At 35.3% G+C, this 25121-nt stretch overlaps 1 protein-coding gene across 2 annotated transcripts in view; it reads right to left on the bottom strand.

Moving 5' to 3' along the window:
- The window catches only part of Csmd3 (CUB and Sushi multiple domains 3), a 1090370-nt gene that overhangs the window by 137402 nt on the left and 927847 nt on the right, over nt 1-25121 (bottom strand). For both annotated transcript variants that reach the window (XM_051159708.1, XM_051159709.1), the window contains 2 exons: nt 23123-23219; nt 21869-21973 (listed from right to left, as the gene is read on the bottom strand). In XM_051159708.1, coding sequence (XP_051015665.1) covers nt 21869-21973; nt 23123-23219 — 202 coding nt within the window. The remainder of the gene's footprint in view (nt 1-21868; nt 21974-23122; nt 23220-25121) is intronic.

Here is a 25121-nt window from a genome sequence, read left to right as displayed (position 1 = left end):
TATAATATTCTATTACGATAAGAAAAAACTAAAAGGAATGTGGTGCTAGTCTATGGAAACATGCACAAATCTGAGAGATTACTCAAGTACAGCATTTCAAGGCTAGTCTTGACAGCCCAGCAAGGGTGACTTTAATGCTATCAAACTAGTTAATTGTAAACAATAAGAAAATATCAAAATTATCTAAAAGATGGGTGCATTGCTCAGTGGTCTAAGTGTACCCTAAATTCTTAAGTTTTATCTTTAACTACCACCACAAGAGAAAAGAGGTAGAAGGAACTGTAGATTTATTTTAAACCAGTCTTAGCAAATGAGACAAGTTATTAGCACTTTTGTCTCCACTGCTTGCTTCTTCTTCCATATACAATGGACTTTTAAATTCATGAAATATATCTTGATGTACTTAATATTTTTACATATAATTGAAACATTAATTGTAGGTTTAATCTTTATTAATTTTATAAGCATAGTAGAAATACATAGTATCATATTTTCTCACATAATGCTAGGTAATAGGGCATAGGTGCCATGAAGGAGGAAATGGAAAATGAAGGACTTGGGGGATGTTTAACTGAAATGGGGGAGGAAAGCCAATGCAGATGGTGATGGAGAGACTAAGGGAGAGGATGACAGAGATGGTGAAATAAGAAGAAGAGACAAATGGCACTAAGGATGTTTTAAAACCCACAGGGAAACATGTTTTATGTTTATTCAAATATATGTTTATAGTATGTATGTTTATGTGTGTATATGCACTCATACCTTGAGTGGATTTATGACATTTTGTGTAATAATGCTCACCCAAGAGTCCCAGACACTGAAATGCAAGCCCATTTGCCAGGCTTGCAAAACTTCACTTACATTTCTTAATCATGAACTTATTGAGACGATGAACTTGTAGAAACAATATAGGCTATTGTCATTGCATTTAATTCCCATCCTGAACTTAAGCACAAGCACCTACTGTTGAACACATCACATACTTTGGAGGAATGTAGATGGAGCTGACCTGGAAATCCCCACCCTGAGGACTGGCTCTTATAAAATCAGGAGATAGATGTTTCCAAGGAAACAAAGCAATAAATACCCTTACTCATTCTTACTCATAGGGGGAGCATTAATGACAACCATCCAAGATAATGGTTCAAATAACGAAACATAAATTCTGGGGATACTCAATGTTGAAGTCAAAGACCATTCGATTGGAAAGACTTTCTGCCTAGTGCTGTATACCTAGCCAGCTCTTGTTGGCTGATGAGGTCACGAACTTTAAAGGAGAACTAACTACTGCCATTTTCCTAAAGGAGCGTACTTTCTAATTCCATTCTAAATGCTTCTATTTACCCACTGTAAACGAGCTCTCAATCTTCATCAAAGAAGCCTCTGTTTGTGGGAGATGAAGAGCATTATGGGCAAGATACAGAGAGCAACTGACTGTGTGATAGCAAATGCTAAATAATGTACCTCCACATAACCAAAGAGGACAGATTCTGAGGACCAGAAGACCAGAGTGTCTGCTGTCTGATAGCATCTTCTATGAATGATAAATAGATAGGTAGCCAATAGATAGATAGATGATAGATAGAGAGATAGAGATAAATGATAGATTAGAGAGATGGATAGATAGATATACACGATAAAGAGGAAGGTAGATAATAGGAAGATAGATGAAGACAAACTATAGAAAAACTACAGATAGATCAGAGAAAGAAGATAGGTAAATTTCCTAGTTTTCCATCATGATTAGAATGGTTATTTTAGGTGTTGAAGTAGGGAGATAGGGAGGAAAAAATATAAATTACTTTTTAAAAATTAATTCAAGGACACAAATTTTTATCTTTGTTAACAAAACCTTGCCATTAACAAATGTGACTTGATATATTGATAGACAAATATTGTTAGCTTTGTTTATAAGTAGGGAAGGAACAGAAATTAGCACTTGTATTTGTACACAGATTTGTATTAAGTGATAGTAAACATACCACTCTAAGTACAATATGTAGACTCAATGTAAAATGTTCCTTGAAACAATAAATATTACTTGATTGTTACAAACAACACAATAAGTATTTTATTATTAAGCTTTTTGGGGAAATTTTTCTCAGGAGTGGTTTTTGGTTTTTTGAGAGAGAGTTTTTCTGTGTAGCCTTAGCTATCCTGCACTCACTTTGTAGATCAGAGTTGTCTCAAACTCACATAGATCCACCTGCCTCTGCTCGCCACATGTTCAGCATAGTGATTATTTTTAAATAGATTCCAGAATCATAATTTGACATAGCATATTTATTAATCTAAAGATAAAAATTTTAAGATTGATGTAGACATTCATGATCACCAAAGGGCACATTAATTAGAGACACTTTGCTAGTGTCTCTGTATCTTGCCCATAATGCTAGAATATTTATGTAAAATTTTATTGCTAAGCAAGCCACCTTTTTTCTCGGGAATTATGTGATTCAGAATTAATCAGCCTAATAATGAAATATTTGTCAAGCACCTAACATACATCTCACTTGGTTAATATCATGAGTCATGCTTTTCAGAAGATTGATCTTGACCTTTACTAGTCAGTGATTGGTAATGGTGGTAGAGCAGATGTGAAAAAAGTCACAACTGTTTATAACATTTAAAATTTTATTTATAGATTTTCTTGTTTATTTATAGCCACATTCATTACTGTTTAACACAGTGAATAGTAAATCAAGGATTAATTTTCAGCAACATATATTACTATTCCATATTAATCTGTCAAGTATTATTAAGTTAAATAAAAAATGTTAAATATATAATCATGAGATATGAATAGCATTCACTTATTCATTAAACAAACAATTTTACCTGTGTAATATTTTCAATATATGTGATACTGGAAATGCATAGATACATTTAATACAAAATCAATCACTCCCCAAATAGATGTTTAGTGGGACAGGAGTGTGGCTTAATGTTAAAACAAACAAACAAACAAAAAGTTGTAGGAGTACGGTGTTAAATAACAAATATACACAGACTTGTTTTTATGAAATAATTATATATATATATACACATATATATATATATATATATATATATATAACCTATGAGTGCTGAAAGTTTATATATTGTAGTTGAATCGTGACAATGAGAGGACCAGTGCATGGAATATATAATTCCTTAGCAAAGAAAATAATATATAAAATGAACAAAAGTAAATAAAATTTATCTTTCATTATCAAAAAGTATAACAAGTTGCTCTTCATTAATTTTTATGTCCACTGGGGAAAACATCTAAAAATGAAGGAACATTTCCACAGGGCTTCCAGTAGCAACATGAACACGGTGTCAACATGGCCACTGAAGGCAGCATGAACCACTGACATCAGCAGGGCTCCCAGCCACAGCACATACCACAGACACAATGTTCCACTGTGGCTGTAAACAGGCATCAGCATGACCCCCGGCCACAGCACATACCACAGACACAATGTTCCACTGTGGCTGTAAACAGGCATCAGCATGACCCCCAGCCACAGCACAGACCACGGACACAATGTTCCACAGTAACTGTACACAGGCATCAGCATGGCCCCCAGCCACAGCGCAGACCACAGACACCAACATGTTCCTCAGTGGCTGTAACACAGGCATCAACATGGCCCCCAGCCACAGCACAGACCACAGACACCAACATGTTCCTCAGTGACAGCACAGACAACAAACGTCCTGCTGTCATGAACACATATCTCCTTGATAGTGAATAGCTTTCATTTGTTACTCTAGGATTATGCAAAAAAGAAAATAGGTAAAATCACATAAGTAAAGATCACAGGCAGTCCAAGTGCCTAAAATCCTCCAGCATTGTAATGGTTCAAAATGAGAACCATCTTCACATCCACACAGTAAAAGTGTCCACTGCTTTATGGTATGGAACCCGGAGAACAAGGGACAGTGCTATTAATTTAAGATGTAACTAGAAATGTTTATTAAGGCAAAAGAATAGGGTAGGACTGTAAAGTGTCTCCAAAACAGTGAAGAGCAACAAGATCATCAGGAAATAAACTTTAATCAAAAGAAAAAAAGATGATAAAGTATGAATAATCTGTAAGGATTTATAGGTTGGTGGACAAAATATGTTCGTAAAGATTAATTATCCTCATTTCATGGGCATATTTAGTGTTAATGGCAATTTAAATTAGAAATGACAAGTGTTAGTAATGTGATTTGGGTGGGAAGTGTTTCTACATTGAATACTTTATGAGACACTGGTGTGCAAAAGGAGTGACAACAGGAAAATTGCTGTGAATAAAAATATAATTAATCTTAAAATCCCTGTTTTTCTCAAATAATCAATTATGTAATTAGCTCAAGGGAAGAGAGCATTTTTTCTGATTGTAAAAGTAAACTCATTAAGGCCTAATGCATTAAGTCTTAAGCAAATTGCTTGGGGAGAGAAAGCAATAAAATGATAGTGCTGAATCAAAATTTTGACGGTAAGATAGATTCAAATAGATACGTTTCTGGATTACATTTGGGTTGTGTTGAAAATGGTAAAGATATACATTCAGATCATCCTCATTTGTCCAAATTTTAGGACAATTTTTTTATTGGTAGACATCATGAATTATCATTTGTGTGCAGCAGTGAAAATTGTATTCAAAATGTGCATTGTACCTTGTAGTATATTGGATTCTGTCCTCTTGAATGTTGAATTTATCTAAAATCTCTCAAAGGACTTGTAAATTTTATTTCATTGGTGTATATAGTTCCTTCTTGTAAAGGCTGTATGTTATAAATTCAAAGCAGAAATCTGTACACTAATTTTGTAGATGCTGCAACGGTCCCTCAAAAGATTTTACATTAAAAAAGCTTTAAGGTTTTCTTTACAGATGTTAAACTGCTTGCTTATGTTTATTTCTGGACATTTTTAATGCTATTGTGAATAGGATCATTTCTTGATTTCTTTTGTTTGTTGTTTGTTTATAGAAAGGCTTGTAATTTTTGGAAGGCTTCTCATTTTTGGAAGTTGATAGTGTATTCTGTCACTTTGCTCAAAATGTTGATCATTTCCAGTTTCCCAGTGGATTTTCTGGAATATCCCATATATATATATGAATAGATATGTCTTATTTATAATCTTATTCATTTGCAAATACACATAATTTGACTTTTTTGGTATTTGTTTTCTTTATTTTTCTTCTCTAGTTTCATTGCTTTAGCTAGTGCTTCAAGCACTATATTGAAAGGAGTAAGGACAGTTGGTGGCCCTGTCTCTTTCCTGATTTAATAGTATATAGATTTAAGAATTTTCACAAAGCATGGTATAGGAAGACACAGAAGGCAGAAACAGAGAGATCCATGTAAGTTCTAGGCCAGCCTGGTCTACATAGTGAGCTTAAGGACAGCTAGATCTACATAGTGAGACCCTATCTTGAAAATAAAAGAAAACAAGCCCCCCATACAAACAAAATTTTCTCCATTTAATATAATGTCAAATGTGAATTTGTTATATATAGTTTTTATTAAAAGTATGCCTGGAGAAGTTTAAAGAAATGCCACATGTTAATTAAAATCATATAAACATTAATCTCAAACTATATATACATATGCTCTATAAAAATTAAAGCAATCGCTGGGCAGTGGTGGTGCACACCTTTAATCCCAGCACCTGAGAGGCAGAAGCAAGCGGATCTCAGTGAGTTCGAGGCCAGCCTGGTCTATCAAGAGAGTTCCAGGACAGTGAGGGCTGTTACACAGAGAAATACTGTCTCGAAATAGAAAATAAAATAAAACAATACAAAACAAGCAAACAAACAAACAAAACAATCAAAGCAATCAAAAAACTAGAAACTGATAAATCAGAAATGGCAAAGACAACATATAATGTATGTGTTTATTTATATCCCATAAACTAAGTATATTTTCTCCTGTAACAAATGTGATTATCAAAGATGTTTTAGATATATTACAACCAAGAGTCCATTTTCTTTAAACAAAACAAACAAGCAGAAAATCATCAGAAAGCAAAAATGGTAAATCCAAGAATGGATTTCTATAATCCAGTGCTGGTGTTAATAGAGAGGAAGGGAGGGACTGGGAGAGGGAGAGAGAGAGGGAAGGAGGGAGGGAGGAAGGGAGGGAGGGTGAGAGAGGGAGAGAGAGAGAGAGACAGACAGAGACAGAGACAGAGAGACAGGGACAGAGACAGAGACAGAGAGACAGGGACAGAGACAGAGAGAGAGAAACAGAGAGACAGAGAGAGAGGGAGGGAGGGAGGGAGGGTCGGGGGAGGGAGGGAGGGAGAGGGAGAGCGAGGGAGTAAGAGAAAGGTAAAGAGAGAAAATGTCACTGCCTGTAACTGACCTAAGAGAATTTAAGTGCAGGCACATATATCTGTATGAAAAGTTTTAAAGCAACCCCTACACAAAGAGGTAAGTAGCTTATAAGAACACATGATAATCAAAGCCATAAAATACAAAAATACAAATGAAGTGCACTTTATTAACACTATATTGCTTCTGTACTGAAAAGAAAAATATATCACCACAAAATCTAATTTCTTACACTTTTTTGTATCTGGCCAATATGATTTTCTGCATTCTACCAGTCTTCTTCCTCAGTAATACTTGCTATTCTTAACAAAATAATGTGATGTGTGTGTGTGTGTGTGTGTGTGTGTGTGTGTATGTATGTGTGTGTGTGTGTATAAAAAGAGAGAGTGGGGCTAGAATAATTTTTGAAAAATATCAAAATTAAAAAAAAAAAAAAAAAAAAAGATGCTCAGAGTGGGTCATTGATGGCTAAGATGATGACCAAGAGAGATGCATAGTCCATGTCATTCCTCAGAGCTGAGCTACATCTTGGTACATCTGTGGAGTGCAGCAAGTGTCGGTGTCACTAGTGGGAGGCAGGTCTTAGAGCCCAAAGCAGCTTCAAGACAACTTGAGTGGCAGTCAAGTTGTTACTCTTCCCACACTTAACATTTTATGGACATATTATCTTGTTGATTATATAGCTGTGTTCATCTAATTTTACAAGTTTGTATAAATGCTGAAATGAAAAAGTTTGATGACAACTTCTAGCATATTCAACCATACATTAATCATGGGACCAGAAATGGCACTGCTGGGTTTTCATTTAAGATTAATAAAAACTCATGCTCACAAAAAAAAGAAAGAAAAAAAAAAGAAAAAGCAGTTGGAGTAAATTTAATTAATTTAGCAATTTGTATATATTATCTTACATTTTAACTCTAATTGTGGAAGCCCTGCCAATTCAGTTTTGTGTAATGTCATAATATTTAAAGATAATAAACTGAGCCGAATAATTAAAACTCTTAGTCATCCCGCTACAAGGTGAAAGACTCATACAGATTCTTTTGTTTGTTTGTTTGTTTGGTTGGTTGGTTGGTTGGCTGGTTTTTTAAGACAGGGTTTCTCTGTGTAGCCTTAGTTGTCCTGGACTCCCTATGTAGACCTGGATGGCCTCAAACTCAGCGATCTCCCTGCCTCTGCTTCCCAAGTGCTAGGATTAAAGGGTGCACCACCATAGCTGGCCCCAAATAGATTTATTTTAAATCAGTACCTAAGAACTAAAATTCAGAGGAAAAGGGAAGTCCAGATCTCTATAAGAATTACCATGGAAATGGAAGAAGTGGTACGTCATAAAATAAAAACCAAAGTACAAGGTTAGAGTAAAAAAAAAAAAAAAAAATCACCCTCAGTTTATGTGGATACAGACCTCTTCTGATCACCTCACATCGATCTGATTTGCCAGCATGTAATTTGCATAGCTCAATGATGTCATAAGAGTCAGAGTTTCTGTCCTGAACTGACAGCCTCTGCCAGACCCTTATGTATGCTATGCATACTATTTACTTTCTAAATTAAGGGAGTCTTTCAAAAATGGAAAATAGGTTACTCTGCAAGAAAGCCTTCAGAGTAGGGTTTCTACATGTAACCCTTTCTACATGACAGTGGATTTGTTGAGTCCTTAAGTTCTTAATTAAGTAGTCCAGTATTAAAAATACTACTTGGGAACTGGAGAGAGAGATAGCTCAACTGTTAAGAGCATTGGATATTTTTTTAAAGGACCTGGGTTCAATTCTCAGTACCACCCACAGTATGGCTTACAAGGATTTGTAATTCCAGTACCACATGATCTGACAGCTTCTTCTGGCTTCTGTAAGTACCAGACACAGAAGTGATGCAGAGATATGTATCCAGACAAAACATTCATACATATAAAATAAAATAATAAAAACTACTGTTTGACTTCTCACTGTATGTGTTACCTTTCCATCAATTTTATCAATGAATATATATATGTGTTGGTTTTTCAAGACAGGGTTTCTCTGTGTAGCCTTTGCTGTCCTGGACTAACTTTGTAGATTAGGCTTTCCTAGAACTCACAGTGATCTGCCTGCCTCTGCCTCCCAAGTACTATGAATAAAGGCGCCTGCCACCATGCCCTGCTGCTCAATGAATAATTTTGATGGTTTTAATATATAACAAATGTCAGGAACAATTTACATAAATGTTCTCATGTAATTTAAAACTACCTTGCAATTTAGAAAATATATTACAAGTGAAGCGACTGGATATTCTAAGAAATCTAGAAGATTTCTTGTCACAAGGCTACCAAAGGCAAGAACGTCTAGGCTGACTACAAAGCTACATTCGGGTACTTCTAGTAGACTCCTTTAAGGACACATAGTATCCACCTCTAAGTTTGTTGTTGTTCTGCTAAGGTCTATTTGAGTGAGCCCTTGCATTACTCCATCACTAGGAATAATGAAGAAAACATTATCACCTCCTCAGAGCATCACCTAAAACATGCAAAACACTCTCATGTATTGATCATGGTCAAAGTAACTCAAACCTCTAGGTGAAACTGTAAGTGTTCATCCGAGTCCCAGAAAAACATGGTATTCTGAGAGAAGACATGTCATTGGAGGTCTGAAGGGACATCAAGATGAGTGTAATGCACAGTTATCTGAGAAATATTTATTAAGACTGTGAAATAGCATCCCACTGTATTATTCTCCATTGGAAATAAGCATAACCATATTGATAATACTTGAGTTATTTTGTAATGGTTTGTCAAAATGTCCATTCTCACAATCAATGCCTTCTGCACTTAAAGCACTCAATATATGCTCAGCAGTGATTTTAACACTTAATGAAGAATAATCTGTGAGAAACAACATGGATATGAAAAGTATAGGAGACCACCAAGACTGATAAAGATCACTTATTCTAAAATAAAATTTTCTGAGATACACTGTATCTTGCAGACTAAAGATTATCAGGACAAAGGTTATTTGCTAAACTTCACTTTTCGTATTTGGAAATAAATTTCCACTAACTCCTTTGAGATGGTGTTTCTCTCTCCTATCTCCTTTCTCCCCTCTCTCCTCTCTCTCTCTCTCTCTCTGTGTGTGCATGTGTGTGTTTGTGTGTGTTTGTGTGTGATTGTCAGGATTGGAGGTAAAATGATGAAAGTAAAATAACAATATAATCTTTAGTATGAAAATATAATAATAATTATGGAAATGGGAAATAGTACAGAAGAGTCTAGCAATCATTAGAGGCTCACACTTGATCTTTGTATTGTTTAAGTACCTGATGCAATGTGAAGGGAACACATGTCTAATAAAAGACAAATCTATGTAACTCTGAAATGTTTTTGCATAAAAACTATTTAAATAACATTTTATTCAACTATAGTGTATGAAAGAAAACAATTAAACCATTGGACACACATAAAGCGTTGTTTCTTAAACATATTTTTGTGTATTTTAAATTAATTGGGTTCCTAAAAAAACACTTTTTATTAAAATATAACAAAATAATTAACTTTGTTTTTAAAGAAATTATTTCCTACATTTAGTCTTTTTTCTTTATAAGGAACTTACTGGAAACTAGTTCAATTGCTGCCACTGGCTTGCTGATGGATATTTGGCTTTGGGATGAAAATGCCATGGCATAGTCCATCACTTCCCGGAGTTATATGCTCTCTTGGATTAACTTACACAGTTTGGTCGCTTTTCTGACACATATTTATTGAGACTGTAAAAGAGCATAACACTGTGTTGCCCTTGTTGGAATTAAAAATGTGGAACATACCTCCCAAAAGTCATTGAATACTCATTAAGAGTGATAATTTCAGAAGAGCTAATTAAAATCATTAGCTAAACATTAATAATTGTAAGACATTATGGTACCTTGAAAAATCAGAGAATTTTTTTATTTTCCCCTCTAGCGCTGCGTTACTCCAGTTAGAGTGACTACAGTGTTGTGCGCTGCGTTACGCCAGTGAGAGTGACTACAGTGTTGTGCGCTGCGTTACTCCAGTTAGAGTGACTACAGTGTTGTGCGCTGCGTTACGCCAGTTAGAGTGACTACAGTGTTGTGCGCTGCGTTACTCCAGTTAGAGTGACTACAGTGTTGTTACAGACCAGTAGGGACCGATCCCTCTTTACCTTCCATCCTCTTGCCTCTTTTTTCCTCACACCTCTGTTTTCTGCATTTTGTTCTGGCTGTGCCTTTAAACACTCTCTATTTTCAGCAAGATATGCTTCTGTGTCACCTTTTAGTCTATTCAAATGTCTGCATCTCTGTAAAATCTCCCCTGAACGCCACAGCAGCCCCTTCTCCAGCCATCACCTTATGGAGCCCTCAACTAGTCTCCCTATTTCTTTCCTGTAACACAGTGTTTCTGAAATTTTATGTACATTATTTCTCCACAATATACAAGAACTATTTTTATCTCTGTATATCTGATCGACTGTAGGCTATCTGGGGAAAAGAGTAAAATTGCGTCTATTATCCTTTTTTTTTTTTTTTAAGATTTATTTATTTATTATGTATACAGTGTTCTGTCTGCATGAACAGAGGGCGCTAGATCTTATTACAGATGGTTGTGAGCCACCATGTGGTTGCTGGGAATTGAACTCAGGACCTATTGGAAGAGCAGCCAGTGCTCTTACCCTCTGAGCCATCTCTCCAGCCGCGTCTATTATCCTTTAATGTTAACAGTGCACAGTCCTGAGTTCTGAGAATCTGCTGAATGAACATCTAGAGTGGCATTATGGTATGCAAAGAGGGCTTGTATGGTGGGGCAGTGTGTTAATGTGCCCTGTGTGAAGCATTTGCGTTCGATCTCCAGGATTCTCAGGGATAAAGGAGAGAGTAAAGTTTTCCTTTAGGAATGTAGTAAAAGTCTGCTTTCATGGGTAATTTTTTCTCTGACCTTCACACATATGCTGTGGAAACAGTATATCCCAATATACATAAACACATATGCCAAATTAATTAATTAAACAATAAGTTTAAAAGAAGAATCATAAAGGTTATAATATCTAAGATTCAAAGCAAGAAGTTCTAAGTTTGACTGGCTAGGTCAATGAGGTAAAGACTTAGTTTGTGTAATTAAAAAAGAAAATGTCTAAAAGCTAGAAAAGAGTCACAGTGGATGTCACCAAGAGAGAAGGATTTTTGGAAAGTAAAGATGTAACAGCAAAGCCATCAAATCTAAAATCAAGTGAACAAACAACCCCCCTCAAAAACAACAAAAATATTATTTCATGTAAGTGGAAGACTATAAGATTATTACTAAAGGTCTATGTAAAAGTGACATAGTAAATTCTTGTTGGAGCAAGAAGTTTTGGGATAATGTATGTATGCAGTAGAATACAGGGAAATCATTATTGGAAATTATCAAATACCTAGAACTATTGATAACAGGGGGTGATGAGGGTGATGCACCAAAAAGAAGGAAGGGCTACAGTAAATGCTAATCATAACACCAGAGGTCACATTCCAAAGCTAAAATGCCAAAGTCAAAGGAGAAGGATAACTGTGAGAAACTTTTTAAAACTAGCTTTCCATAAGCACTTGCTGCTTAAAAGAAAAGATGCAAGATGATTAGATTTTTTTTTCTGTGTAGTAATTGTGCTATCAGTAATGTAGAGTGTTATTTTTCCCTTGACAAATCAGATGGGTAAAACCTTTGCTTTCGGGAAGGAATCTTAGCCAAAATTCTGTTTCCCAAGACAGAACACCTGCCATCTTTCCTGAATCCTGTACTATTTAAAATAGCCCTTTAGGGATGTAGTAAAAGTCTGCTTTTCATGGGTAAAAAAATCTGGGGTTTGTGTGTGTGTGTGTGTGTGTGTGTGTGTGTGTGTTCATTTTTATAGAATACTCCAAAGCCATCTGCATCTGTTCCTAGTACTCAGTGTTATTATGAGATTCTTATTTCCCCACTGTGTTTCCTCCCTTATGTCACCTTGTAGGCAAGAACATTTATCTCAGTGATTGCCAAAAGTAAATTACCAAAGACTTGAACGAAATGGGTACATTCCCAATACATATAAAGTAAATTAATATAACTATCTTTCCATACACATAAACATCATTCTATTATTTTTCATAAGTGCCCAACTGCATAATCCCTTTTTTATGAGTATGTATCTAAATTTAGACATTTTTTAAAAGTAGTTCCTTGGTGAAAATTTAAATTATTACACTCATTATGAGAACCATTAAAAGACATTCATCAAAACACTGAAAATACAGCTACCTGACTATGAAGTTCTGTTAAGTTGGTGTGATATTTTTCAGTCCTGACTCAGAGAGGAGAGTTTTTTTTTTCCTTTTTCTTCTCTTGTATCCTTTCTTTCAGATGCTGGTGTAGAGCCCCACATACTTCCCGAGGTACTTATTTACTAAAGTTACATATTAAGCTTAAGATTGAGAAGTTTCATTACTACTATGCACAGAACGGATGTGTCTTATCCCCATTGTAGCACTACTCAGACAGCCAAGATAGACAACAGTCAACCTAAGTGTCCGAAAAAGAAAGCATGGTACATATTTATGGAAGAACCTTTTTTATCCATTAAAAAAAAATTAAGTCCTTTAATTTGTGGCAACACCAATAAAACTGAGGGTATTACCTTAAGTATAAGCCAGACACAGTACCACAAATACAAGGTGTGCTTATGGAATCCATCTAGTGGTTGTAGAAAGTCTAGATATGTAAGCAGCGGGAAAGTGTGGAAGGAAGCTGGAAAGATGAGGAGGGGTAATCATGACAGAGTTTAGATGTGTAGGAGTAACTTCTAGTATGCCACAGTATGGGTAGTCAGGTACCAATGATTAATAACGCGGAATTTGTTGTATATTTCTAAACATGTAGTTCAAAATCTTATCAGTATCCCTCAACAAATGAAAAATAAATGTTTAAAGTGATAAGTGTGCCAATGGCCCTAATTTAATTCATATATAATATATACATAGATTTGATATTAGCACAATAAATATGTGCAATGATTTTGTGTGCATTTTTATACTTTAAAAATCTTTATTATACCTCAGTCCCCCTTTTTTGCTTATTTTCTATTAGTATTTATTCAGAGTACATCCTGATTGTTATCCCCTCACTTGTATCTTCCCGTTTCCACCCTCCCTCCCTCTTTCACCCTATTCCTCTCCCATTAGACCTCTATCAGAAGGGGACCCCCTCCCCCACCACATGACCACAGCCTATCTGGTCTCATCCAGCGTCCTTAATGAAATTCTTCTTCCTCCATCTCTTCCTCTCTTCTCCTTTTGGTAAAGCTTATGATGCATGATGTATGGTTTGATTCCAGTTTCAAATAGAAAACACACCCGAGCCAGGAAAGCTTTAATCAACACAACTGCCCCTTTGTCAGCAGCCATGTGGCCAGTTAGATGGTTTCAGAGGAAGATTAAAAAAGCCCAGAGTAACAGGGAAAGTAGGTTGGGCTCTGGGCCACCACCCGAAATAAACAAAACATGAGAAGAACAAGAAAGATATATATCTTCCTGAGTAAGGGCTGAAAATAAAGTCATGCCAACCTAATAGAACTCCATGATGGCTTTGTAGTGACTACTTCTGAAGAGAGGCATGCAGCGGGAAGAGAAAAAGAACTCAAGAACTCACAGGATGAGGCCCACCACTCAGCATACCTTCTCCAGGTGTCTCAGAGTGACATAACCCCAAGGACTGTGTTTCCTGAGGACTTCATACTATTACTGAGCATGGCTCTGCTTGTCGCCCTTATGGTCACCACATCCCTCATAATCTATGAATTTTATGAGAACTCTAAGGAGGTTTCCAGCCCCTCACTAGGCAGTATCACTGGCACTCACAGTAATAAGGCTTGATCTCTTTCAGGCATTGCAGCAGATTAATGATTCAACCACCATCCTTGAAAAGGGATGGCACAAACTGAAGCACCACCACCCAAGAACAATGCATGCAGAAAACCTAGAGCCCTGTTCAGATGTACCCAAAGGACAGCTCATTCTCCACAGCAGGGGGGATGGAGAGCAGGGACTGCCTATGATATGAACCCTGGTGCCCGCAATTTGATGACTTCTCCTTGGTGGGGAGACCCTGTGGGTACACAGAGGAAGGGGATGCAGCTATCGTGAGCACTTCACCCCCCATCAGAGGTCTAAGGAAGGGGAATATGGCAGAAGAGGGAAGAGGTTGGGAGTGGAAAGATAAGAGCCAGGGGATAACAATCGAGATATAATGTGAATAAATTATAAACATTTAAAAAAGGAAAAAAGAAATCCCTCAAAACCAAACCAAACCAAACCAAAACAAACAAACAAAAAAAAAAACAAACAAACAAAAAGAAAAAGAAAGGAGGAAGAAAAGAAAGAAAGAAAAGCAAAAGAAAAGAACCTACACATGGAGATTGCTAACAACAACCGTACCCTTAGAAAGAATTTGGAAAAATAGGTTGTTTTGCAAAGTTATGTAAAGATGTTTTTGCTAGTGACTCTAACATAAAAAAGACTTAGGGGGAAAGTTTGTTTAGCAAAATTACGTGAAGGTGGCTTTGACATTGGCTTTTAAGTTAGGAAAAAGTGCACTCTTAATAGTAAAGCTAGGAACTTTATGAGGTTGGTGAGCAAAGACAATAGCAAAGAATAGTACTAACTGATGTTACCCTTTCAGGATGATATGGTGACTGAAACGATGATTAATTTCCTTATCCTAATTTTTGCTCTCAGCGTCCTGATATGGTTTAATAAAAAATATTAATGAGTAGATGCACACCTTAAAGATTTAAAGTGGAAATGGCTGATTGTTTTTTATATAAAACTTTAGATTTGTCATTCTCTTAAGGCTTTTATAAGATTAGCCTTCAGATAATTGATTCTCTCTTTGTACCTTCAAACTGAATCCTGACAGGCAAGCGAAACTGGCTAAGAAATTACCTTGTTTGCTCATGCTTTGTTAATATGGAACAAATTGCTTAGTTACAAATGTACATTGGTTCTTGGGAATAACTTAGTTTTCATGTCTGTTTCTCACCCACGTGAAACATTTGATCATGTGAAGATATTGAGGAACATGTTTTTCTTATGTATACTTATGGTGGCTGTTCACATAAAGAAAAGTAGAATGTACTCACATTGTGATTTTGGTACTGCTTGAAAGACTTAGCTGCGGTATATAAACTGTGGGTAAAAATACAGTTGGAATTTTTTCTAATCCACATACACATATGTGTATATGTATGTGTATGTGAATAAGGTTGTTGGAATCTGTTTTTATCCAACTAATATGTGAATTTGTGTATGTGTGTGTATGTATGTATGTATGTATGTATGTATGTTTGTATGTATGTATGTATGTTTGTATGTATGTATATATGTTTGTATGCATGTATGTTTGTATGTATGTATGTATGTGTGTGTATGTATGTATGTATGTTTGTATGTATGTATGTTTGTATGTATGTATGTATGTATGTTTGTATGTATGTATGTATGTTTGTATGTATGTGTGTGTGTATGTATGTATGTATGTTTGTATGTATGTATGTATGTATGTATGTTTGTATGAGTAAAGTTAGAGAAGCCTGTAGAAGAATCTTGCTGGAATCTACCTGCTGGAGTCTGTCTTACTTCATCATCAACTGTGTATGTGTGTGTGTGTGTCTTCCTTTCCTCACTATTTTAGATGTTTTGCCACTACCAGTGGAAAGCTGACACTAGAGCCAATAGCTCGAGCCCATGATAACCATAATAGGTATAAGCCCAGGCCAGAAAGCTACTGTATAAGTGTAGAGTGTATCAAGAATGTCTCCGAGCTCACATTGAATGGGCAGCCAGCCTTCCTTGTCACTCCTAGACAGGGTCCCAAACCACAGCAGCAACATGTGGCACTTGATCTCCAGTCACATTTTACTGTGAGTCAATCTTTCTAACCAGGAATCAAATTTTACATCTTCACTTCTAATATCTGATTTTCTCCTTAAAAACCAGAGCAGAACTTAGTGGTTTTAATTCTGTAAAGCTTGACTTAATCTTTACCCTGTCTTACGCCACTTACCACCATTGTGTTAGAATTAACCTCAGCAGCTATCTAGTACGATGCTGATAATTGATTAGAGAAGAGGAGCGAAACATGAAGATTATTCCAAAGTCTTTCCAATTAATTAAAAAGAAATGTAGGCTTCTGCCAGGACTGATTAACTACCTTCAACTTAGACTGTAATTTTTCTCCTTTGTTTTTTTTTTTTTTTTTTTTTTTTTTTTTTTTTTTCCTTTTACTGCCTTCCTTCTATCCTGTTTGGCCTCCTTGTTCACGATCTGCAGCTTTCTTTTCCTAATCAATTGTACTATGTCCTTTTAATTTTCTATTTTAATTTAATCACTGACTGATTGAAAAACACATGCATTTCATGTATTTCAATGAGACAATACCTCCACATATACTGTTTATTAAAGAATTTAGTTTTTTGAAAAAGGTCATTATATCCCCCAAAGAAACTATAATTTGATAAAATTATTATTTGTTATCACTATGGACTTTTCATTATAGTATTAGCCTTAGCCAATTTGTTTAAATATATTTGCTTTAATCCAGGAAGATTTTAGAGTTTTGCTCCACTTAATAGTGAGCATTAATCTAATGCTCTCACGTTGCTCTGGGTGATCAAAACACACTGCTTAAAACACTTGCTTCTCATTTCCTTATGACACACTACTCATAATTTCTGAAATAATATTCAGCATTGTTCTTAATGTTTTTCTAACATTTTCATTTCTTCTTTTGCTTTCTTTTTTTTTTTTTTTCTTTTAATGATTTGTATTGAGGATCAGCTTAAACCCAAGCATTCCTTTGATATTATTTACTTTGGAATATATGGATTTAAATAAATCTATTGCCTTTGAAGAGCTTCTAGGTCAGTAGAAAAGTCAATATTCTTGTTATTTAAAGCAAAGAAATGTAGAAGACTCTTGCAAGACTTGTGCAGATGTTCATTCTTTACCAATGGAAGTGCTCTCTCTCTCAGCTTTGAGTCTGATGCAGAATTTAGTGTAGGGAACAGTGGCATTCTTTGCTATCTTAGTCAATGAATATATTCCACATAATAAAGAGTCTATGCAACTACAAAAGTTATTTACTTCATTTAGCTTCCAGTTCCCTGCAACAGAAATCAGTGCCCTTTATACAGGAAATATTGAAATTTAACATGCTTAAGTTACATCGATGATTATATGTCAAAGGTCTAAAACTATGACATTTAAAATCATTATTCATTTATTTCCCTCAAGACCAGTCAAACATTTAGTTCTCTGGGAATCCAACTTACATTACCAGAACCTACATTTTTCTTATGATCTATCTCAATTTCCCTTATATGTGGAAAAATATTTTTCAACAATTATAAATATAATACAAAATTACCTAAGTAATCATTGACTATATTTATTGTATACAAATAATAATTTTGCATTCAATAATACATTTTAGAGGTGCAAATGCCATACACAAAATTTTCCATGAAGTTTCTTCAAGCTACTTATGAATAAAATAATTTAATGCTTTGCATTATGCATGACTACAAAAAATGCATGGTAGCTTTGAACTAGATACCCCCTGCAATGAAGTGAGAGGTAGCTATGCTTTCAGAAGCAGCCTTAGTTACTATGGCTTCACCTATCCTTATGTGTGCCAGCTCTACTGAAATAGATGCAGTTCTCCTAGCATTGCATATTCCACTGCTTTGTCAGATCATAAAGTTTGTTCTACTGAAAATATCTTCCATGTCTTGTCTAATGGGAAACTTCAGGTTAGTTTTTAAGACTCGGCACAAATGTCACTACCTCTTTGAAATACTCTGAATTTTACACATGAAGCTGATTGTTATTCTGTGTATTCTAACACATACACACACACACACACACACACACACACACAACATACACTCATTAGTGTATTTATAGCAATGTGCTGTTTCTTAACTTTTCTGTCCCTTCTAATAGACTAATTTTTTTTCAAAAGAGACTATTACCTACTTATCTCGACATATTCTGTGTTGAACATTGGGTCTGTCATAGAAAAGGTGCTCATAAAATATACAGATTGGATGAATGAGTCTTCTTTTCACATTTGTCAAGTTTTTCTTTTTATAAAAATAGATACACAGTTTCTGAGCTTCATAAAAAGAGGATGAGAACTCTAATATTGGTTAAGTAATGTTAGAGTCTCGACCATTATTGTCCTATAAAAAAAAATAACTGTTGGACAGGCTTAGACCCTAGTACCCTTTGACTGGGAAGAAATGGTACCCTTCACAGGTAAGAACCAGGTGAAGATCTTATTTGTCATTGTCCAAGATTTTGGAATCCGTGGCTCTTCTTTTCTTTTCTCCCTGACCATGAGGTGGAAGGTTATGTTCTACCACCCACTCCATTTTATGACTAGAATCCTAAAGACAACAACAAATCTGCCCAGTAGAGAATGGAAGCTTCAAAAGTGTGTGCCAAAACATCCTCTGTCACTGTTAATAAGCTCTATTACCATTAAAATAATAAAGAGCTAAATGGGCTAACTAGTCTTTACTAAGTACATGCATAACAATTTAGGCTCTTTGCTTTCTCACTAGAAATTCTGTTCTATCAGATATCCAGCATACGCCATGATATTTCAGTGATGACTGAATGGATTGGACAAAGAGATGTTAAGTGATAAGAGAGAGACCGTAAAGAAATAGGCCTGTACAATACATATAAAATGTACGTAGAACTGAGGTCTAAATTTCATCAACATTGGTGTTGTCATGCTCTTGTTGATTATGTCAATTTCATATATTTAATACTTTCTATGTTTAAGTATCATATTTAATAACACATTGATTTTTAGTACTGGTCAAATCTTAGGAACTCGACCCATCCTCAAACATGATGGTGTCTTAAATGAACACAGATATGTGGTATTGCCAATCCTTTCTGCATGAAGTATGCATTCTAAATTCAAAAGAATTAATCTCTCACTATCCATATAATAACCTAACTACATGTATGATACATTTTATCTAGGATAAATACAGTTTATAATGTATATATACAAATAATAGACCTAATCTCTTTTATTCTGTTTGTCTTAGTCTGTTGTTGTTGTTGTTGTTTAAGTTTCCAAGAATTGGGCTATACAAAGAAAGACCACTTATTCTCCAGGTGCTAGTTTACTTTGGGGAAGTCTGAAGGATGTAGAGCCTAGCAGAAGGAAGTGTGTCACTGACACAAGCCTGGGAACTTGTACCTGCCACTGGCTCTGGTCTAGCTCTCTCCTTACCACCTGCTACCATAATAGCAGCTTATATTTTTACCACCATGCAGCCTGCGGTGCCACTTTCACCATGATGTGTGACTCAAAATATAAAGGAGAAAGCATCTAAACAAATATTAACTCTCAAGTAATTTTTGCTGCATACCTGACACAACTATGAGGAAAATAATGATTCAAACATGTCCTTTGCCTCAACTTACAAATTATTTTCATAAAAGAAAAACATTGTAACTGATAACAAAGAAATTTTGTATATAAATATAAAAACACAGTGAATAATTCTTTTAAAAAGTTTATTAACTAGACAAAAAGAAACAATACAAGAAACACTAAGTATATGGAGACTGAATTGAAACAAACAAACAAAAAAACTAAACAAAAATGAGAAACTCTTTTTTTAATTATTAATTTTAATTTTATTAATTTATTCAGATTGCAACTCAATTATTATCCCATTACTTGTATCCTCCCATTGCTCCTTCCCTCCCGCTTTCACCCTATTCCCCTGCCCTAGGTCTATGACTATGGGGGCCCTCCTCCCCCACTTTATGGTAATAGGCTATCAAGTCTCATCTTGGTAGCCTGCTTATTCTTTATTTGAGTGCCACCAGGCCTCCCCACCAAGGGGAGGTGGCCTTAATAGACCAATAAGTAGCAAGGACATTGAATCAGTCATCTAAACCACCAAACAAAGAAAGATAAAGAAAAATAAGTTTATAAGTGAATTGTCTGAAGTATTTAATGAGTTCATCCACCCCTTGTTAAACTTTTCCACAAAGTTTTATAGAAAAGAGCATTTCCAAATTCACTTATTAATATCAGTGTCATCTTATCACTGAAGCCACAAAAACACAACTCAGAAAAGGTAGTTGAAAACTCAATGCTGTTGTTGACCAAGAAGGCAAAATGTTCAACAAAATACTAATGGATAAATTTAACACAGAATTAAGAGAGCTATGAACCAACCAAATTAAATTTATTAAATAGATGTAAGGTTAGTTTAAAAAATATACAGCAATACATGTGGCACATGTTTTTATAGAATGTAAAACAAACTAAATGATCTTATTAATAGATGCAAAACAAATGACAAATTTTATACAAGTAATTCACTGAAATCAAATAAAAACTGTGGGAGACCCGCCAGAGGTATCATATGAAATATGAAAAACTGAAGGCAGTTCATCTAAAATCTAGAAGAAGGCAAGGAAAAGCATTCTTGTCATTTGTGTTCAGTATGTTATGATCCTAGCTAGAGTACTCAGTGGTCAATATCCTTCTGCAGGTATCAGCACAGACGCCCTGTGGAACTTATGCAGTTAACTAAACCAATCACAAGACACAAACCTACAGGATACATCTAAAATATCCACTTTTAAAGAAACAGTGGTTTCTGGGGCTAATTATAATTTGAAATGGGCAATCTGGTGACCCATATTTGACCACCTCCTCTTGGTGGGGAGGCCTGATGGCACTCAAAGAAAGAATAAGCAGACTATCAAGATGAGACTGGATAGCCTATGACCATATAGTAGGGGAGGGGAGTAGGGTGAAAGCAAGAGGGAGGGAGGAATGGAAGGATGCAAGTGATGGGATAATAATTGAGTTGTAACCTAAATAAATTAATTAAATAAAAAGAAAAAGAAAAAATTTTAAAAAAAGAAAAAAGAAATGAAAACTTGAAATGGGAATTACTTTCAGCCAGCCTAAGATTTCAGTTTCACACAAATATATTTTAGAGGTTTCATTAGTATCTTTGTGGCTACTGTATCCTTATTAATTCATTAAGAAAATAAACATTGTGTTTCTTCTTCTAACATTAAAAAATGCACTGTATATAAATTCTGGAATTATCCATCATTTTATACTCACAAGATTTTCAACTGAATTGATAGAATGGTTTGAAATCTTAAACAATATTAGATCAGACTGAATGTTTGCTTTGATAAAGTTGGTGTCAATTGTACACAAATAATAGCATTTTTATCATTATTTTATTTAGCTTTGCTTTAAAAGTTTTCATTTTCTTTTATTGAAAATAGATTTTTCATACAATATATTTTGATTATGGTTTCTCCTCTTCCTACTCCTCCCAGAGTCTCAGACCCTCCCTTCCCATTTGATCCCCCACCTTTTTTGCATCTTTAGAAAAAAAGCATCTCCATAATAATAATAAAATAAATACAGTAAGATAAATCAAAAACAAATCAAAATACGACAAAACCTGTTTTAACATTCCTAGAGTTTGATAAATTGCACTTACCTGTGTATTCAAGATGAAATCCTGCAGCAGAGACACTAATGTCTGACTGGAAATTTAGGTATAAATTATTGGATGTACTATTCAGAAGATGTGGTATTGCTGTTCCTGAAATAACAATTGAGAAGGCAGGTAAAGGACCCCGAGTAAAAGACCACAGCAACAATAAAGAAATTAAGTGAACTGGTACCCAGCCAGCACACTGTAAAATTGTGTATTGGTCAAAAAAATTTGAGAATATTGAGCAGAAATGTTTCCCCCTCTATCCTATTTTAATTCACTGCTCCTACTCCAAGGGAAGTGAACTCTGCGATGACTATGACACATATCATTCGTGCAAACTTTACCAAATTCCACAGAAGAATGCTTTTGTTGTTGTGTTACAAGACAGGGTTTCTCTGTGAACCAGCTGTGGCTATACTGGAACTCACTTTGTAGACCAGGCTGGTTTTGAACTCACAGAGATCTGCCTGCCATTTGAGTGGTGGGATTAAAGGCAAGTACCACTATGCTAAGCTTCCAGAGAAGGTTGTTATATATATTTAGATTTACATTGCTATAATTAAGATAATGTGTAAATACAAGAAAAACAAGGAAATGATATTCTGTAGAATGCAACATATATGAACAATTGACTTATTATAAAGATGACCATTTTTAAAAGAAGCCAATGGTTTGAATAACAAGGTAAGTTATGTCACTTTGTTTTTCTATCTGGTATGATTTTGTATAGGACATGACTTCTGTAAAAGTGTATTCATTTCAAGTAAGTAACTTTTTACTTCCTTTATGCTTATTTAACAGCGCTTTATGGCATCTGTCACGATATCCATTTTCTAAAATAATTTTACTGGCTGCACAATATTTTGCTGAATATCATAATTTTAAAAAGCAGAGCCATGTTTTAATTACTATTATTCATCCTAATTTTAAGAGTAGTGTAGTATTAATAAATCATATCTCATTAATATTATACTATTTGCATAAAAAACAACAAATATTGCTAAAATACGATTGGAATTCTGGAAAGCTTAAAAGAACATGCTGCCACTCATTTTAACATTTGAAAACTTCTTGTAACTTATATCATTGTATATGGCTCATAATTAAACCTGAAAGAGTTTGAAAACTTCTTGTAACTTATATCATTGTATATGGCTCATAATTAAACCTGAAAGAGTTTTAGGAACTCTTAATTCTTTTTTGTGTATTGCTGATTGTATTTTCATCTTACATGAACTTAGATTTCTCTTTTACCTGAATAACTTCCAAGTCTTGGTGCATTGTTGTCTCCCCCATCGTAAAAGTCCAGAGAATCCCAGTTATGTTCTGTAGCAAAGCTAACAACCTGTACCTAGAAAATAACAGTTTCCAGTGAAAATTAATGGTTCTAACCAGATATACAGTCTAGAAGTACTGACTACAAGGGAAATCTTAAGGGCAGACAACATCCCTGTGGGCTCTCTTAGATGGCACAACAAGAAACTAATCTTGGAAATTACATCACTGGTCTATATGAACTAACCTGTACGAGAGCAAATGGCACAGTATATGATCAATATGACGTGCAAGCTTCTTGTCACTATCTCAGAACAGACCTTTATTAAGTTTTGTTGGCTTAATGTACTAGGAAGTCAAATTCAGGTTCTAAATAAATACCTAGCATTCGTGCTTTGGAGTACAAGACTTCTGTTGATAGCTGCATTTTCTCATTGCTTTAGTGCAAGAAAATAAAGAGATCCGTGGCTTACAAGCACAGTGGACTTGGCAACGCGTTTTCAATAGGCTCATTCTTGAATTCATGTCCATGTATAAGATCTATTCCATTTCTCTTTAATATTTATCATTAGTGTCAGTATAGGCAGCCACAGATGATATTTTTTAATAGATTTGTATGCATCTTGCAAATACTATTTTTATTAATGTCATCATAATTGTGAAGTCACCTTGAAGGTCCCTCAAGATAGAAGGCAAATACTGGGCTACAGTTCTGTGTCTCTTAAATTGTATTTCAAGAAAGAGACATGTGGTACTTTGTTGTACCTCACTTGGCACAGTATGAGGTTTCCAGGAATCCATGGAACTCACAACTGTGGATTCTATGCTGTTCTTTATAGACTGCTTTGTAGCTTTAAAGAAGGAAAGGAAGAACTTCATTAGATTGCATTCATTTTAACTAACTAGATTCTGTTGTGAGTGTAGGCACCCGTTTGCTATATAGTTATGACAATTCCACTCATTAAACAGTTCTTTTCTGCAAAACAGCCCTCCATCATTCTCTTGTTCAAGGGGATGCTGGCACTGCTGCTCCAGGGGTGAGTGCCACATGGCAGCAGATATCCTGCCTGCATGATTGGCACCTGATCTAATGCACTGCTCCAGAAAAACAAGGACCAAAGCCCCAACCACTACTTTCTTAAACAATAATTCATTCCTGATTCTTGTCTGAATTTTTCTTCTCTTCTGCTCAGAGTAAGAAAATATTGTACTGTGCTAAAAATACCTTGTAAAGATTCATGCAGCAGTTGACTTTTGATCTGCGCTCAGGGTAATGAGAAGCTTCCAAAGGAAGAAATTTATTAAGTGTGTGAAACAGTGGATGAGTCAAACCATGAGCTGGACTTAGTGAACTATCAGTAATCCAATTTAGCCGCAGTGAAGAGAGGATTTACGTAAAAGGAAATGTGAATGCCCCGTTAGAGGCACAACAGAACACTGACACAAGGTGAAGGGTTTGAAGCTTCCTGGTAACCTATATTTACACAGGTTTAAACTCCTACAAATGCTGTCAATCTCTGTGCTTCAAATTACTCACCAAAGTTATTGGTAAATAAGTTGTCTAATTCAGATAATCTCTAAAAATTAAGCTATATAATGTGCATCTAAAGCTGAGTGCCTAGCATAAATTGAAAATGCAGAATCTTAGCTGAGAAAGGTGGGGAGAGAGATTAAATGCTAAACACTAGCAAAATAATTATGCACTTGAATGTATAATTATGCTTTCAGTTTCCACCAGAAGACTGGGAAGTGGGAGGGGGAGCATTATCAAGACTTCACTTCAAATGCAGAACGGAACTGGTCAGAGAGTGGAAAAGTGAAGCACTATACAGATGAACTAAAAAGGCTACAGAAGAGGTACCAAAAACTCTGGTGTCCCAAGTTGACATGGGGAATTTCACTGGGTCCATGTGACATGAACAAGAGACTGGACAAAATATTCAAGAACAATTTCTGTTTTCCCTTGAGTTATGTGCAG

This window comes from Acomys russatus, chromosome 17, assembly GCF_903995435.1.
Source record: "Acomys russatus chromosome 17, mAcoRus1.1, whole genome shotgun sequence".
Classification (NCBI taxonomy): domain Eukaryota; kingdom Metazoa; phylum Chordata; class Mammalia; order Rodentia; family Muridae; genus Acomys; species Acomys russatus.
Note: the sequence above shows the minus strand (reverse complement) of the source record. Positions and strands in the feature narration are given on the sequence as shown.